At 33.7% G+C, this 16,991-nt stretch overlaps 3 protein-coding genes and 1 pseudogene across 3 annotated transcripts; 3 read left to right on the top strand and 1 right to left on the bottom strand.

The window, feature by feature from the left end:
* The first annotated feature begins 7,337 nt into the window (after positions 1 to 7,337).
* On the top strand, positions 7,338 to 9,082 carry LOC104792547 (cold-regulated 413 plasma membrane protein 1-like). The gene is made up of 4 exons (XM_010518731.3): positions 7,338 to 8,364; positions 8,449 to 8,556; positions 8,647 to 8,717; positions 8,822 to 9,082. Exons 1-4 carry the CDS (start codon positions 8,195 to 8,197, stop codon positions 9,064 to 9,066), a joined length of 594 nt encoding a protein of 197 aa, XP_010517033.1. The 5' UTR covers positions 7,338 to 8,194; the 3' UTR covers positions 9,067 to 9,082.
* An 86-nt stretch (positions 9,083 to 9,168) lies between these two features.
* On the bottom strand, positions 9,169 to 11,030 carry LOC104792557 (pentatricopeptide repeat-containing protein At2g15980-like). The gene has a single exon (XM_010518740.2). The coding sequence runs from the start codon at positions 10,826 to 10,828 to the stop codon at positions 9,344 to 9,346; it is 1,485 nt and encodes a 494-aa protein (XP_010517042.1). The 5' UTR covers positions 10,829 to 11,030; the 3' UTR covers positions 9,169 to 9,343.
* Positions 11,031 to 12,349: 1,319 nt separating this feature from the next.
* LOC147949964 (uncharacterized) lies at positions 12,350 to 12,949 on the top strand. Its single transcript, XM_087511571.1, has one exon. The coding sequence runs from the start codon at positions 12,350 to 12,352 to the stop codon at positions 12,947 to 12,949; it is 600 nt and encodes a 199-aa protein (XP_087367697.1).
* A 2,377-nt stretch (positions 12,950 to 15,326) lies between these two features.
* LOC147949963 (secreted RxLR effector protein 161 pseudogene) lies at positions 15,327 to 15,941 on the top strand (annotated as a pseudogene).
* The last annotated feature ends 1,050 nt before the right edge of the window (positions 15,942 to 16,991 follow it).

Genomic DNA, 16,991 nt, shown 5'->3' with positions numbered 1-16,991 from the left:
TTTTGCCTCGCATCAACAGGATATCAGCCGAATTAAATGTTATTGGCTGGTGTCTCCAAAGCTTTTGTGATCTTAATATAACCAGCTGTGAGGTATGGACTGATTGTCAAACGGTTCTAACAGTTCTTCAAACACCGCAAGATTGGCCAAAGTATCGTTCAGAAGTGTCAAGAATCACTCAAGTCGTACGGGTGATGGGGGAGGTTTCCTTTAAGCTCTCCTCACTGAAAACCAATGGTTTGGCTAGGGATATTGCTTCAAGTGTTACATGGGATGGACGATTCATGTCATATTTGGCTTTGGGTGGTCCGGCATAGTTACACAACTTGATTGAGCGTGACAAACGCGATGGAGGTTGAGTTCTTGCCAGTTTTGGATTGCTCTTTTTTCAGGATTTTATCTTTAATTCTTGTCCTGTTTTCATTTTGCTTCCCCTTTGTTCCCAAACTTCTAGTTATTTTATAAATCCAGGGTTAAAAAAAAAAACAATCCTAAATAAAACCTAATATAATTCTTGGTTAAAAGATAAAAAGGGTATTGAACTTAACATTTTAAAGGATTTTAAAGTATTCTAAAAAATTTTTGTTATTCAATTAAGGATTTTAAAAAATCTCATAAAATCCTATATTATTCAACTAAGATTTATATAAAATTCTTTAAAATAATTCATAATCTTTTGTTATTCAATCAATAGTTTATAAATCCAAATTTAAATCTCTTTGTTATTCAAAATATCACAACTTTTTTTAAAATGCTATTTTGAATGATTCTAGGAGATTTTTTTTTTTCTTTTTAGTTGAAAAATACTCCTCTCAAAATCATAGCCATTGAGGTAGAATTTTGAAAGATTTCATTGAAAAAAAAAAACAAAAAAAAAACACTGTCATAAAAGATCAACCCCGACAATCTCCACAGATCACCAGCCACCTTCGCTACAGGTGAACCTGAAGCTTTGTATCTTCCTTTGAATCAAACCACCACGAAGACAAGATTAGATGAGGTCATTAATTACAATGGTTCATGGGTTTTCTAAGACCGAACATATCTATTTCCAGTTAGAAACTTTGTTTTACGCGCTTGAGGACACACAAAGAGAAATGAAGTAAAAATGGAGTCTTGTCGTGGTTGCCAGAAGTCGTAGCGATCATGGATTTGTCGGTGTTTGAAGGTGGTGGACAGTTTCTCAATCATTTTAACGGCGATGCTTCTGCTTGTGGTGGGAAAGGCTCTGTTTTGGAACAGAGGATGTGAAGTGAAGTCATCATATTTTGACTGATAAGTCAAGAGTTGCGAATCAAATTGCAACTTGAAGTTGTACTCTGATCATTGTTACTCGACGCTCTTGTCCGTAAATTCTACTGAGCTAGCCTAGAGTTCTCTTTAGGGCTTCTTTGGTCACAGCTGTGGAAGAACCATGTGAAGATTTTCGGGGTTTTGAGTGAGCTGGTTTCATCTGATGAATCTGTTTTGTCTAGTTTGAAAGTATTTGATGAGATGATCGCTGATTCGTTGGAGTATCTGAGGGAAACGATCGAACGTTTTGATGAGGATGGGAAGGTTACGACTGATGCAGAAATCGATGAGATAGAGGGAAGTTGAGTTATGTGATCATTGTCTCATTGATCACGAGACTTGTTTGGAAGGTTTTGATGAGATTATGAAGTTTGATTTCTCGAGTTACATGAAAAATATTAAGATAATTAAGAGACTTAGAAATTTTATGAAGAAAGGGAGAGAGCTTGTGAGCAATAGCTTAGCCATTGTGACTAAATCTCAGGTGGATTAACCAAACAAGACGATAACAAGAGTGTACTTGGTTTTTTAGAGACAGAATCGGGATTTCCGGATTGGTTTGGTAATGAGGACCGCAAATCACTTATGACTTTGCAACTTGACTCCTAGTCTCCTAATGTAAAGGTAGCCAAAGATGGAACTGGAAAAATCAATTCAAGATTCGTTATACACACGTAAAGGAAGGTCATTACGTTGAAAATGTTAACGTGACGAAAAATATTGTACTGTACGACCGTATGTACGGCGACGAGATCACGAAGACGGTCGTCTCCGGTAGCCTTAACAGGATCGAGAAACCTAATATCATTACCTTTCAAATCGCCACTTTATGTAAGTATTATTTCCGGTTTCACCCGTTTGGTTTGGTTCTAATAGGGACAGGTCATGTTTTAGTTTTGCAGTTGTTAGTGGAAAAGGGTTCGTTGGTAGGGATATTAAATATTGATGTTTTGATTAACAAATATGGATGGTTAAAGCAAACATGTGTACTCTAACAGAGTATCTCTTGATAATTCTTTGTAGTCCCCGGTTTAAGAGTTGTACTAGATTAAGATCCGTAAGAGCACGGATTGAAATTCATTTTATTTATATTGTAATTTTTATATAAAATATAATTTATGTAATTGTTTTTAATTTTTTTTTGAATAAAATATTATGCAATAAAATCATATGTTATATATGATGACTTGAAAAAGACACTTATTTTGTAAGTTTTATATTGCTAATGATTCCAGATAAGTACACGTGCTATAACACTAGTTAAATTTTATTTTATATAAAATTTTGTATATTTTCTATTTTAAAATAAAATTTTAATATGTTGTATTAGTTGATGTAGATGAAGTTATTTCAACAATGTATGTTCTACATCGTGACTTGAATGTCAATATAAGACATAATCTTTTAAAAATTTGGAGTGTGTATAGTTTCTAACTTTCTATCAAGTTTCCATATTTTAAAAATATTTCAAAATAATTTATTTAAAGTTTATTATATTATATAAAATTATAAAATTCAAAAAAAGTATGAAATTGAATATAAATATTCAAATTTTGACCTTTTACTCAGTAAATTTTTTAATTGAATGGATATTATTTTTAAAAAATAATTTTACTAAAACTTGAATATTTTATAGATTGAATCATCTATATTTGTTTTTAAAAATTCAACTTATGGTATATCCGAAAATGAAACTATTTTTTAATTACAATAAATAATATGATAATTTATTTGTTTCACAAAATAGACTCATATATAAAAATGAGAGGTGAAGTATAATGATAATTAACAAATTAATATGTTAAGTTAGATATCAAAGGATTTAGTTTGATGAATAATTTATTGAAGGAAATTAATATGGTAATTTAGATAATATCAAATGATTCTTTAGAATATTCTTTTTAAGATTTTTGGAAACAACTTGCTCTAGTAATAAAATCTTCTGAAAATAAATTAAGGTTGCATCCATTATTTAATATATAACTAATTAATCAGTTAATCTATAACCTATATGTAACCAACTTATTAATATTATATAGGCTATAAAACAATGTTGTGTACTTCCGTTTTATTATATAGGAGATAGATTATTAAGACAAACAAAAATGTAGACTGAAAGCTCAATGAAACTCAACTCGATATAATTCACCCCCTCTTAATTAACCAATCAAAATACAACAAACTGCCATGTCATATCATATTTATAAAATAAATCAAAATTAAAATAAAAAGACATAACAAGTTAAGGAAATCAATTCTGTATATTTTTTACTAAGGAAATTATGTTGGTTTAGGTTTATAAAATAATGATTAGAGTTTAGATTTTACAATTAAAAGAAATCATATGTCGGTTTGGGTTTACAAAAAAGTGGTTAGGGTTTAGTTTCTACAATTAAACAAAATTATAAGTTGGTTTGGGTTTACAAAAGAGTGGTTAGAGTTTAGGGTTTAGATTTTACAATTAAATGAAATTATATATCGGTTTGGTTTTACAAAAGAGTGATTAGAGTTTAGGGTTTAGATTTAACAATTAAACAAAATATATGTCGGTTTGGGTTTACAAAATAGTGGTTAGGGTTTAGATTTTAAAATTAAGCAAAATTATATGTCGGTTTGGGTTTATAAAATAGTAGTTAGGGTTTAGATTTTACAATTAAAGAAAATTATATTTTAATTTGGGTTTATAAAAAGAGTTATTTGGGTTTAGATGTTATAATTTAAAACTATAATATAATGTTTAAGATTAATAATTTTAAAATTAATTGATATACAAATTTTTTTTCCTTAATCAACAATTTGTTTCTTTAACTAAGAGGGGGTGAATAAGAAAGGTTCACCCCTAGGGATGAATCCAAGAATTGTCCATACAAAAGTGAGAAGTTTCGTACGATCAATGAAAGAAAAGTCTTTTTAGTTTAGAGAACCGGAAGCAGACAAGCCTGGAGAGCAAATACAGCTGCAAGCATGTGGAATGATGCTATGAATATAGGGCCATGATTCAATACTATATTTTTTTAAGATTGTTTTCATTCACAACATTTTGATTTCTCTGTTTTGGTTTTTGTCACATTCAATTTTGTTTCTCTTTGTTTCTATTTTTTTCTCTCGCATTCATGTTTGCTTTTCTCTCTCACGTTTGCTTCTCTCCCTCCTTACTCTGTTTTTGTTCTTGTCTAAAGAGAACCATGGATCTATTTTGCTATAGATTTTTTTTTTGTTGTAAAATATTTTAAAATCACACAAAGTTTACTAATAAAATCTCATAAAATCTCATAAAATCACATTTATTCTTTTAAAAGGAAAAAAAAAAAAAAGTCTAAAACACAATCAAATCTCCTAATTCTTTCAAAATTCTAAAATATTAAAATCTTACCAAATCCTTTAAAATATAACTTGAATACCCCCCTCAAAATTTAGGATGTTGCATAAAAAAAACCGTCGCACTTAGTGTACACAATTACCAGCCATTGATTCGGTTTGTGTATAGCTTTAATGATTTCAGTAGTATATATATATATGCACCAAAAGTCACATTTTTCATATGCAAAAACTCTTCATATTTTCTAGTGATCATCCTTAAACTCTTTATCTTAGTTTAAAAGACATAAAAGCTACTAAAGTACATGATCTATACTATTAAAAAGGAAGCATTTTTAATAAGTAGACATAGAGTTTGAGATTATTACACCGAAATGCGACTCAAATAGGAATAAAGATATGTATAATCCTTGAAGCCAAACAGAAATAGTTAATGATAAACTGTGGAGCCAAACAATTATAAATATGATTAAACGGATCAGTTATAAATGCCAATCCAAACAATTTTTTTTTAAAAATGAATTTAATAAATTTCGTTTGATATATAAGGAAATCCAAATTTAATTCTACATGTCATATAAATAGAACCGATAATTACTCAATATCTTTGGAAGTTGTTTAAGTTTGCTTCCATAGTAATCAAAGAATTAAAATCGAAATTATATATATGTAAACATATTTGATTTGCTATTATATTGTAAGATATTTATGGAAACAACAAATCAATTTAATACAATTAAATAAAAACAAATAATCATTTAGTTTAGATTTTGTAATATTTCCTTAACGAAATGAAAGTAATTAATTATGATTAGTATAGATGGAAAGAGTTAAAAATCGAAATTTTATATATGTAAACAAATTTAATTTGATTATATATTAAAAGATATAGAAAAGTGTATGTCGAGTCCCACATCGGCTAAATATATTGAAATATGGTTCAACATCACTATAAATAGGACTATACTCTTTTCAATTATGAAGCAGGAGGAGACTTTGATTTATCAAGCGTCCAAATTTAAAAGTTAATTCAGCTTTTTATTTGAGTATATATAATATAAAACTTTTCAAAATTTCAAAATATTATAATATTTATTTTAAAAATTTTTCGAAATTAGAAATATTGAAAAGTTACGATAATTAAATGCAACTGTAAATTCTATATTAACTTGTATTAAATTTCTCTATTGCTATAATCATTTTTAAAATTTTAGTTATATTATAGAGTAACGTTGAATATTAGATATTAATATTCAATTATTTAGGTTTAATATAAAATGGAAAATTTGTTTCAACAAACTTGTTAGTTACTGATGAAGAGACACATATAAAGAGAGTTCAAAAGAAATGGCTATTTAACTAGATACACCTATTAGAACAAAAAGTTGTGATGAAAAAACATAAATAAAATATAGTGAAAAGACACAATTCTACAATGAACAGATACAACTGTTTGAATATAAAAAAAACAAATAAAAACAAAATTTTTACAAAAATGTACTACGAAAAATTGCAATTGTTGTGTCTGCACTTGATTATACCTAATAACTCATATAAACTGCTTTTAGATAGAAGACATATTTATTACCATATTGAAAAGTCAAATCCAAAAACTCACTATATAATCCAACTAACTCTTGGAAAAAAAATCTAGGTAGTTTCATTAAATTTTTATTTTAATATTAACTAAAAGTTGTAAATTAGATTCATCATTCCAAATTTTTTTTGTTAAATCAAGAAATAGAGGAATTTCTTTACTTTTAAAAGAATGAATTCTAGAGAATAATTTAGAAAGCTGTAAAAACCGTTGAGATTGAAATTTTATATTATTTTGTGTCATAACAAAAAAATGAAAACAGTTCAAACAAACAAATATATATAGATTTAAAAATATATGAATATTCGAAGAAACACAACTCTACAATAAACAGTTGCAACTTTACAAAAAAAATAATTATAATGAACAATCGCAAATTTTCGTAAAACACATAATTTAAATTTTTTACAGATTTTTTTGAAAAATTATCCAAAAAGTTTGATTGTAGAGACACAACTTTTGGTGACATTTATTCAGATTGGTATTATATATAAATTGTCATGAATTTGGTATTTGTTCTAACCAAATCCAAAACCAAAACAAAAAAATAAACAAATTACGAATCTTTTAGTTGCAAATGTTTGATGTCGCCATTATTACTGTTCAGCTTAGAAGAAAATTTTCTCTACTATGACGTCATGCCCAAAACTCCCATCAACCACAACTCAAAATTCTCGTCCACCAGCCAGGGGTAAAAAAGTCAAAAATAATGATGTTTGTGTGTTTATAGTGCATTTCTATGTGTGATGCCTAAATCCGAAGATTGAAGTTAAGGAGTGCCTGTTTTGATAATAAAGAAGCTCTAAATGAATTGCATGAAAGAGCAATTTATTCTTATTTTACCATAAATGCATAAAATTCAAGCAAAATCTGACTTAAGCTCATCAATAAAAATAGTCCTTAATGGTAAACCAAACCCACATTTTGATTGGTTGGCCCTACACAATACAAACCCTTCGCCGACATCAAATAATCATAAAATAAAACAAAAACAAACAACAACCATAACTTCTGCCACTCTGTTTTGTTCGATATCGTACCTATCAATTAATTGGATTTTCTTTGATCCCTCTCAAAAGTCTTCTACCCCTGCCTTTTATAGTGTTTAGCTGAACGATTCTTATTACATACACTCTTTTTATTTTTTTTTTATTTTTTATTTACTTAACTCATTTGACATTACAAAACACCAGCCTTTTCATTTTTTTTTTAACTTCATCATCCAGGATCAAACTACTACTATCTCTTTATAACTAAGTATTTCTCTGTTTTTAGTTCGGTACATTTTTTATTTTATTTGACTCGGACATTTTTGTGAATTCATTTACAATATAAAGAGCTAGAAACCATACAATATGTCTATATCGGAACTTCTAACGAATCCATACAAATTATCGCTTTAATTTTTCTGTCTCATTATTAAATCTGGTTGAAACATATTCTTATAATTTAGTTGAGATTAACGATCTTAACTTTAATATATATATATACCGACATACCCTATAGTTTTAGATGTTGATTTTTCCGACTTTTTATATCACCATGCTAACAGATTCCATTCCATTCCACCATGATAAAATCTTCATTTCAATCAAATAATGATAAATAATTTTGAAATAATACAGCTGGCTCGTCCCATTGCTTCTTCTTACGTCCACCAATTACATTGTTTAAAGCAAATCTCATTCATGTGTGTGAGTAGATCTGTAGATGGATGGAGTCGACATGTGTCTGACGTCTACGTCAAAAATCGATTAGCTTTAGTAAATTATACTGTAAATGTGATAAAAATATATACTTCGTTACTTAATAAAAAGGATCTAATGTGCCACGTGGCGTTAATACATCCATCGAGTCACTTCTACTACATCTTTTTATAATCAAGTCTTACCGAACACATTCATCACCAATCTCTCTTCTCCTCTCACACCAATACTTTTCAAAGTTCCTCTCTTCTCCGAAGTGATCTTCCGGCAAGAAAAAAAGATGAATCTCAAGTCGTTTAGGAGCGACCATGGAACCCTTCATTCTATGATCGGAACCGATTTCAACGAGCTCACTATCGCTGCTAAGAACCTAGCTAACCACACCTTCACGCTTACTGGTTTAGGCTTTGGTACCTCTGTCCTAGAATGGGTTGCTTCTATCGCCGCCATGTAATAACCTTACCCTCTTTCTCTTCCTCTTCCTTACTCTATTTCTTCGTTTCTTGGTGTTGATCTTGATGTAATAAAATGCAGATACTTGTTGGTGTTGGATCGAACCAATTGGAAGACGAATATGCTCACATCGCTTCTTATTCCTTACATCTTCTTCAGTGCTCCTTCCTTGATCTTTGGTATTTTCAGGTATAAACACGATACAGACCAGAGACTTTGTCTGCTTTTATCATATATTATGTTATTTAAAACCCTAACTTGTGTCTGAAAATTATACAGAGGAGAGATCGGTAAATGGATTGCGTTCGTAGCTGTTATTGTACAACTCTTCTTTCCTAAACACGCCAAAGGTTTGTTTGTGTACTTTATTTATTTCTTCACTCGCCATTACAACAAACAAACAAACAAGACTTTGATTCTGATTTGGCTTATCTATGTTGTTCTGTGTTATTAGAGTACTTGGAATTACCGGTGGCTTTGGTTCTGATCGCCGTCGTGGCACCTAATTTAATTGCCGGCACATTCAGAGACAGTTGGATTGGTTTAGCCATTTGCTTAGGAATTGGATGTTACTTGCTTCAAGAACACATTAGAGCTTCAGGTGGTTTCAGAAACGCCTTCACTAAACCCAACGGTATCTCCAACACCGTCGGGATCATTTGTCTCGTTGTCTTCCCCGTTTGGGCTCTTATCTTTTAAGCTATCACTTCAGAACTCTCCTGTTCCTTTTCCATTAGTTTTTTTAACTTCCATGTAAGAGTGATTCCTTTGTATGATTCTGTCTCTCGTAAGTCGTAACTATCAATGAATGTGGTTTGAATAAGAATTGCTTCAGAAAAAAGATATGGTCATGAGGTGTTATTGTGGATTTAATCTCCCCTTGCCAAACATTATAGTATTACATTGTCTACCACAAGACAAAACTCATACCACATTGTGTCACCGATTGGTTTCTATGTGATTTGGCTGAATCACTCTAGCTTTCTTCCTCTGCTCTTAGCTTGAGTGATTCAGCCATTTCAATAGCCAACAATGCAGATGTTTTTTCATCAACTGCTATTCCATACCCGTCGATAAAGGCTCTATATGTCTCTTGACTCGGCTTAAAACCTTTCCCCACCATCTCAGCCTGAATGTTCAATGCTCTCTCCATCATTCCTTCTTCACACAACCTCTTTATCAACAACTCATAACACTTTCGACTAGGATAAAACTCAGATTCTCTCACCGCATCCTTCACCATCTCCGCAGCTTCAACAACTCTGTCTCTATCCCTACCACATAGTCCATCCACTAACGCCTCAATAGTTAAACCCTCTGCCTCAAAACTCTTCCTTTTCATCTCCCTATAAACAACCAAAGCCGATTCAACATCCCCAACTTTACAATACCCGTTAACAAGATGCTCATAGGTTAAAGAAGTACACTCAATCCCCTTCAACCCCATTTCTCGAAAAAGCTCATTTGCTTTCTTAACCTCTAAGTTACTACAAAGCCCACCAATCATAGTGTTATAAGCCACAACATCAAAAACAACTCCTTTCACCTTCATCTCTTCCCATATCTTCTCAGCTCCACTCATCAAACCTCGTGCACAATACGCCTCCATCAAAACACAGTAACTATAACCATTGGGAGAACATCCAACTTCATCTTCCATTTCTCTCCAAATCCTCTCCACCATCTCAGTCTCACCTTCTCTATAAAAACTCATCATCATCGAATTAAACGTGTTCGCATTCGGCTTAACCTTACCTAACCTCTTCTTAGTACCTTCATCTACCTTAATAACATCATCTAAACCAAACACTTCTCTATACATCTTGTAACCATTAGAAGCACCTCTACGCCTAGAAACCTCTGAAACCAAAGCATTACAAGTACTAATCTGTAAACTGATTCCTCTAGAACTTAGTTTCCTCATTACCATCACAGCTCCATCGATCTCTTTCGAATCAAGACACGATTTTACCAACAGATCAAACACAAACGGAGCAGACCCACATCGATTATAACTCTTGATCAACGAACGGAACAGTTTCAAGACTCTGTCTTCGTCTTCGTCTTCGTCGTCGGCTAAACGGAGAGCAAGACGTATGACTTCACTAGCGTGGCTTTTGAGACGAGATCGAGCGAGGATGTGGATTAGTGTCGAGCAAGAGCCGACGTCGTGTGAGCAGAGAGAGAAGCGGCGAGTGAAGAGGAAGAAACGGAGAGAGAGGTGAGGGTTGTTGCGGAGGCGGAGGGTGATTTCGGAGAACTGAGAAGGTGTGAATCCGTAAGGGTGGAGAGACCGGAGAGTTGACCATCGGGATTTGGAACGGTGGTGAGTTAGGATTGAGACGGCGTCGGAAATGAGAGGATCTGGTGGCGGAGATGCCGGAGAAGATACGGTGGTGAAGAGAGCGATTGAACCGGGTTTGGGTTTCCGGGTCGGGTGGATGATCCGCTTTATAATCATCACTTGAGTTGTTCCTCTGTCCGAGACTCGGTGTTTGATAACTTACTTAACTCAACCCACTCCGTTAGTCGTAGTGATGAGCAAAAATATCACTAAAAACAACTTAAATATTTGATAATTCGTTGTAATTTTTAGAATGTATATATTAAATATGTTCTAAAGATGTTTATAAAAAAAATATGAAAATAGAATATTTCAAACTTTAAAATTGGTCTAAGCAATTAATTCTTCAATTTTTCAAGTTAAAATTAATAGAACTAGGATTTAGGCCCTCCGCGATGTCGCAGGTAAGTATTTTAGAAAAAAAAATTAAATTTAAAATAATATATTATAAAATTATTTGAATGTAATAGAATAGTTTGAATACATAAACATTAAACATAAACTGTTATTAAATATACATCAATCAAAATGAAAACTTATAACAAAAAATATTATGTAGAATAGACGCAACTTTGCAAAACATATTTTTTAAAATATTATAAATATAAGATATTTTTATGAAAAATTAAGGTAAAGAACTACGATTAAAAAAATCATTATGACAAAGTGATCCTAATTGAGAAAGTGATCATTAACGACACAACTCTACAATGAACAAATACAACTGTTTGAGTTACAACTGTTTTTTTTTATCTTTCCAACTATGAACAAATTAGATTCATCATTCCAACTGTTTTTTTTACAAAACTACTATGACAAGTCACAATTGTTGTTCACATTTATTCAGATTGTTGTTATTTTTTTTTAAATTTTAAATATTTTTAACAAAAAGTTACGATAAATAGACGCAATTGTAAATTCTATATTAAGTCGTATTAAATTTCTCTATTATAGAATCATTTCTAAAATTCATATGTTTAACCTTTACCAGAGAAACAAAATCTCGAATTAATTAGCTAATATTATGTTTAAAATCATATTATAACATGATAACAATAGTATTTGTTAGTGTAAGTTTGAAATAGTTTGAGCTTCAAGCTAAGTATATCTAGGAGATATCTATATATATATATATCTAGAGATTTAGGAGGTATCTAAATTATGTAATATTTCCTAAAGGTTTTTAGGCTAAATATTTACTTCTCCTCTATATAAACGCTAATGTTGAGTTGTGGCATTAGACGTGAGAGATTAAGAGTTTCAGAGAGTTTAAGGTTTTGAGTAATTTTCCTTAAATTAATAAGAGAGTTATTCATTGTTTGTGTTCTTTGTGTTCTTGATATCAATAGTCTTTTATTTGGTATCAGAGCATAGCAAACGATCATGGGAGATACGAAGGATGCTGGTGAAGTCAAACCCAGAGAGAAGGAGATGGAGCCCTCCTCCATCAAGTGTCCTATGCTGAGTTCAACGAACTATACAGTATGGGCCTTACGAATGAAGATTTCCCTCAAGGTGCATAAGGTGTGGAAACCATAGATCCCAGAAGCAAACAAGAAGCTAAAAAAAAACTTGGCAACTGCCTTGATATTTCAATCCATATCCGAAGCCTTAACCTTACAAATAGGCGATCTTAACATGTCACAATCAGTTTGGGAGGCGATAAAGGCAAGAAATGTTGGAGCTGAAAGAGTAAAAGAGGCTAGACTGCAGACTCTGATGGCAGAGTTCGATCGAATCAGGATGAAAGACGAAGACACAATTGATGTTTTCGTTGGCAAACTTTCGGAAATATCTTCCGAGTCAGTTTCTCTTGGTGAAACAATGGATGAAGTAAAACTTGTGAAGAAGTTTTTGAAAAGTCTACCACGAAAGAGGTACATACATATTGTAGCAGCCCTCGAACAAGTTGTTGACCTAAATACGACCAGTTTTGAAGATATCGTTGGACGACTAAAGACCTATGAGGAAAGGGTCAATGAAGAAGACGAAGAACAACATGATGATCAAACAAAACTCATGTATGCTAACTCAGATCAAGGGACATATAGGAGTAACAGAGGGAGAGGACAAGGAGGTCGCTCTCATTGGAGAGGAAGAGGTCGGGGACGATATGGAAATAATTATGATGGATCGCTCCGACAAGGTCGAGATAAGGAGAATAAATCTCGAATAACTTGTTATCAATGTGATAAACTAGGCTATTATGCGTCAAGACTGCCCAGATATACTACTTAAGCTTCAAGAGGCAATGGAGAAGAAGGATGAAGACACTCACGAGGCTGATGATCTAATGATGCACGAAGTGGTACTTTTCAACGAGCAGAAGGTAAAGCCCAAAGTCTTTGAGTCAAACCTAGACACGAGTAATGTGTGGTATCTAGATAACGGGGCCATCAACCATATGAGTGGAACAAGATCGTTCTTTTTGGAGCTTGATGAGACAATTACGGGAAAAGTGAGGTTTGGTGATGATTCTCGTATAAATATCGAAGGAAAAGGCTTGATATGTTTTGTGTTCAACAATGGTGAGCAGAAGATATTGAGCAACGTGTACTTCATCTCTGATCTCAAAAGTAATATCATTAGCCTTGGTCAAGCTACTGAAGCGGGATGTGAGGTGCGTATGAAGGATGATCTTCTCCAGCTTTTCGGAAGGAATGACCAATTGCTTGTACAAACTACAAGGTCTAAGAATCGATTATACAAAGTGGACTTGGAAGTTGACAACATCAAATGTCTGCATCTAACAGGAACGGGACCAAGCGAGTCGAGTATATGGCACACTAGACTAGGACATATCAATGTTGAAACCATGAAGCTAATGGTTCATAAGGATCTTGTGAGAGGTATACCAATAATTCTTGTTGAGAAAGATAGTTGTGTCTCATGTCTACTTGGGAAGCAGACACGTCAAGCTTTCCCTCAGTCTACCTCAGACAGAGCTTTGCATGTCTTGGAGCTCATCCACGACGACCTGGGTGGACCCGTCACACCAGCTACACCAGCACGCGAACGATATGTCTTCGTACTTATTGATGACTATTCTCGTTACATGTGGACAATTCTGCTGTAGGAAAAGAGTGAAGCATTTGAGAAATTTAAAAGTTTTAAAGCTATAGTAGAACAGGAAACAAGAGCTTAAATCAAGACTTTTCGTACGGATAGAAGTGGAGAATTCACATCCCATGAGTTTCAAGCTTTCTACGAGACACAAGGGATCACGAGGCATCTAACTGCACCATATTCGCCGCAACAAAACGGGGTTGTCGAACGAAGAAACAGAACGTTACTTGCAATGACGAGAAGTATCATGAAACATTATGAGTTTGCCTAACTATATGTGGGGAGAGGCGGTAAGACATTCTACTTACCTGATTAATAGAGTAGGAACAAAAAAAGCACTTCCGCTGCAAACTCCGTATGAAGTCTTCAAACGTCATAAACCAAATCTTGAGCATCTACGTGTATTTGGTTGCATCAGTTACGCAAGAAAAGAGGCGGTTGGAAGAAAGAAGTTGGACGATAGATCAAGAGAATTGGTATATCTAGGAAGTAGGAACTAAGCCAGGATCAAAGGCCTATCGTTTGTTTGAACCTGCAAATCAGAAGATTATTGTCAGAAGAGGTGTATTCTTTGATGAAACCAAGAGCTGGAAGTGGAAGAATCAAGTAGAGGAGAATAACAGAGTTTCTGGATCTTTTATCCTCGGTTTTAGAGAATTTGGCAACAAAGGTATAAGGAGAGGTGATGATATTATAGAATCTGGAGACAACAATGGTGTTCGAGAACCTCGAGTTATTAGTGAACACTCACGAAGTGAGCAAACAGAGGAGAACAAAGAAGACGATGAGGAAAGCGAGAATGGAGATACTATTGCTGAAAACTATCAAGAGAGTGAGGAACATGGTCAATCAAGTCCCACTTTGAGACAATCAACGAGGTTACGACGTAAGCCAACCTATCTCAATGATTATATCTGTCTAGCTGAAGTTGAAGGGGAACGACTCTTGATGGTTTCTAATGAAGAACCATGGAATTTCGATGAAGCAAAGAAGTCAAACGACTGGATAAAAGCGTGTGAGGATGAGATTTATTCAATAACGAAGAACAAATCATGGAATTTGGTTGATCTGCCAGCTGGAACAAAAGCAATAAGACTAAAATGGGTCTTTAAGATAAAGCGTAATCCTGACGAAAGTATCAATAAACATAAAGCTAGGCTGGTTGCAAAGGGTTATGTCAAAAAAAACGGTGTTGACTTCGATGAACTGTTCGCTCCAGTAGCTCGCATTGAGACAATCCGATTCATCATTGGTCTAGCAGCTTCCAATACTTGGGAAGTACAACACCTAGATGTCAAGACTGCATTTTTGCACGGTGAACTGAAAAAAGTGGTTTACGTCACTATACAGGTTACAAACTCAAAAAGTCACTATACAGGTTAAAGCAAGCCCCTAGGGTGTGGAATGAAAAGTTGAATAAAACTCTTAAGGAGCTGGGTTTTAGGAAGTTTTCAAAGGAACCATCACTTCATCGAAAGGAGGAGTGGGGACACCTTCTGCTTGTTGTTGTGTACGTAGATGATCTTTAGTCACATGATTGAGCATACACATGATAATCAAGTTCAAAGAAGAGATGGCAGAGAAGTTTGAAATGTGTGATCTCGAGAAATTAAGCTATTATCTTGGGCTCGAGGTACTGCAGAATCAAGATGGTATAACACTAAAACAAGAAAGATACGCAATTAAGATTCTAGAAGTAACCGAAATGAAAGAGTGTAATTCTTCGCAAGTACCAATGGATCAAAATGTTAAGCTATCAAGAGATACCAAATACGGTCGTATAAATGAGAAGGATTATCGAAGAGTTATTGATTGTCTCCGCTATCTCCTTCACACTAGACCTGATCTGAGTTTCAGTGTTGGGGTTCTTAGTCGATACATGCAAGAGCCAAAAGAATCTCACGGAGATGCATTAAAACAAGTATTAAGGTATTTGCAAGGAACTCTATCTTATGGTCTTATATTTAGAAGATCAAATGGTACAGGTTTGGTGGGTTATAGCGATAGCAGCCACAACATTGACGAGGATGATGGAAAAGGTACAACTGGCCATATCTTCTACTTTGACGGATGTCCTATTACATGGTGTTCCCAAAAGCAAGAAACGGTGGATCTATCATCTTGTGAGGCTGAATTCATGGCAACTACAGAAGCTGCAAAATAAGCAATCTAGCTTCAAGAGTTGTTTGCAGAAATATCTGATAGAGAATGTGAGAGTGTGACTGTAACACCCCCGAACCGTTCTATAACTAAAATGGAACAAGGGCGTCACGTATGACGCCCGTAATCAGTCGACAAAGGTTCCCGGAACGAATCCGTTTGCCCAAATCAACCGATCTCGAGTATCTTTACCTCTCGATCATGGCCTAAAGCTTTTCAACCCGTACCACGCTCGCGAGTTGTGTCAGTCCGGACAAGACTAATATATCATTCGAACGCTTTCAGGTTTAAATAAAACCGAATCTTATTTATTATAGTATCGTACTTTAAATCATTACAAAACAAGTATAGTTTCCTGGGCCCATAAAGAAAACTATACATAATAAATTTATCAAGTTTTAGCAAAAAGCTGTAAAAAAAACTAATTTGGGCAGTCTATGATCACCGTGGCAGCTAGGGGATTACCTAAAAGGAATACCTGCAAAAACAAAAGGTAGTATCATGAGTAATCTAAGATTACTCAGTGAGCCCACCTAACTAACCTCTAAACAACACCCCAACTTGGACTCTAACAACAACAAGCAACTAATGCAAGCAATACATGCATTAAGTAAATCAGAGAATCACACAATCAAACAAATGCTTAAAGAAGCTAAAGTACTCAAATACAGAGTACCTGCACAACGACTCACATTACCACTTGTATGATACTAATAAACTTTACCACTTTGCCTTAAGGTCTTTAATCTTCTGCGATACGGATTTCCCACCAGGAGATGCTTCCCCGACCCTTAGCCATAAAGGCTAGAAGGATCACATCCCTTTCCCAAAACCGTGTATATGGTACCTATTCCCTTACGGTAAAATTTACTACTTAGTCAAGTAGTGCTCGTTGGTAGCTAACCACTCCGAGCCATTGAGACAATCGCGTTATCGCCTTCCCAAGTCTTACAAGACTAATAACTTATCCCAAATATACAAGTATAGTTAAAACTATGAACACTTGCAACATAATCTAACAATCAATCAAACAAACATTAGCCATGCATAAGCA

This window comes from Camelina sativa, chromosome 1 (assembly GCF_030686135.1).
Source record: "Camelina sativa cultivar CO46 ecotype springtype chromosome 1, ASM3068613v1".
NCBI lineage: Eukaryota > Viridiplantae > Streptophyta > Magnoliopsida > Brassicales > Brassicaceae > Camelina > Camelina sativa.
This window is presented reverse-complemented; position numbering and strand designations above follow the sequence as displayed.

Bases quoted from the DNA above. Each gene is read 5' to 3' on its own strand.
- LOC104792547 (XM_010518731.3), top strand. From the start codon at position 8,195: ATGAATCTCAAGTCGTTTAGGAGCGACCATGGAACCCTTCATTCTATG. The intron at 8,365-8,448 runs GTAATAACCTTA...AATAAAATGCAG, and splicing joins GTTGCTTCTATCGCCGCCAT to ATACTTGTTGGTGTTGGATC. The intron at 8,718-8,821 runs GTTTGTTTGTGT...CTGTGTTATTAG, and splicing joins CTTTCCTAAACACGCCAAAG to AGTACTTGGAATTACCGGTG.
- LOC104792557 (XM_010518740.2), bottom strand. From the start codon at position 10,828: ATGATTATAAAGCGGATCATCCACCCGACCCGGAAACCCAAACCCGGT.
- LOC147949964 (XM_087511571.1), top strand. From the start codon at position 12,350: ATGTCACAATCAGTTTGGGAGGCGATAAAGGCAAGAAATGTTGGAGCT.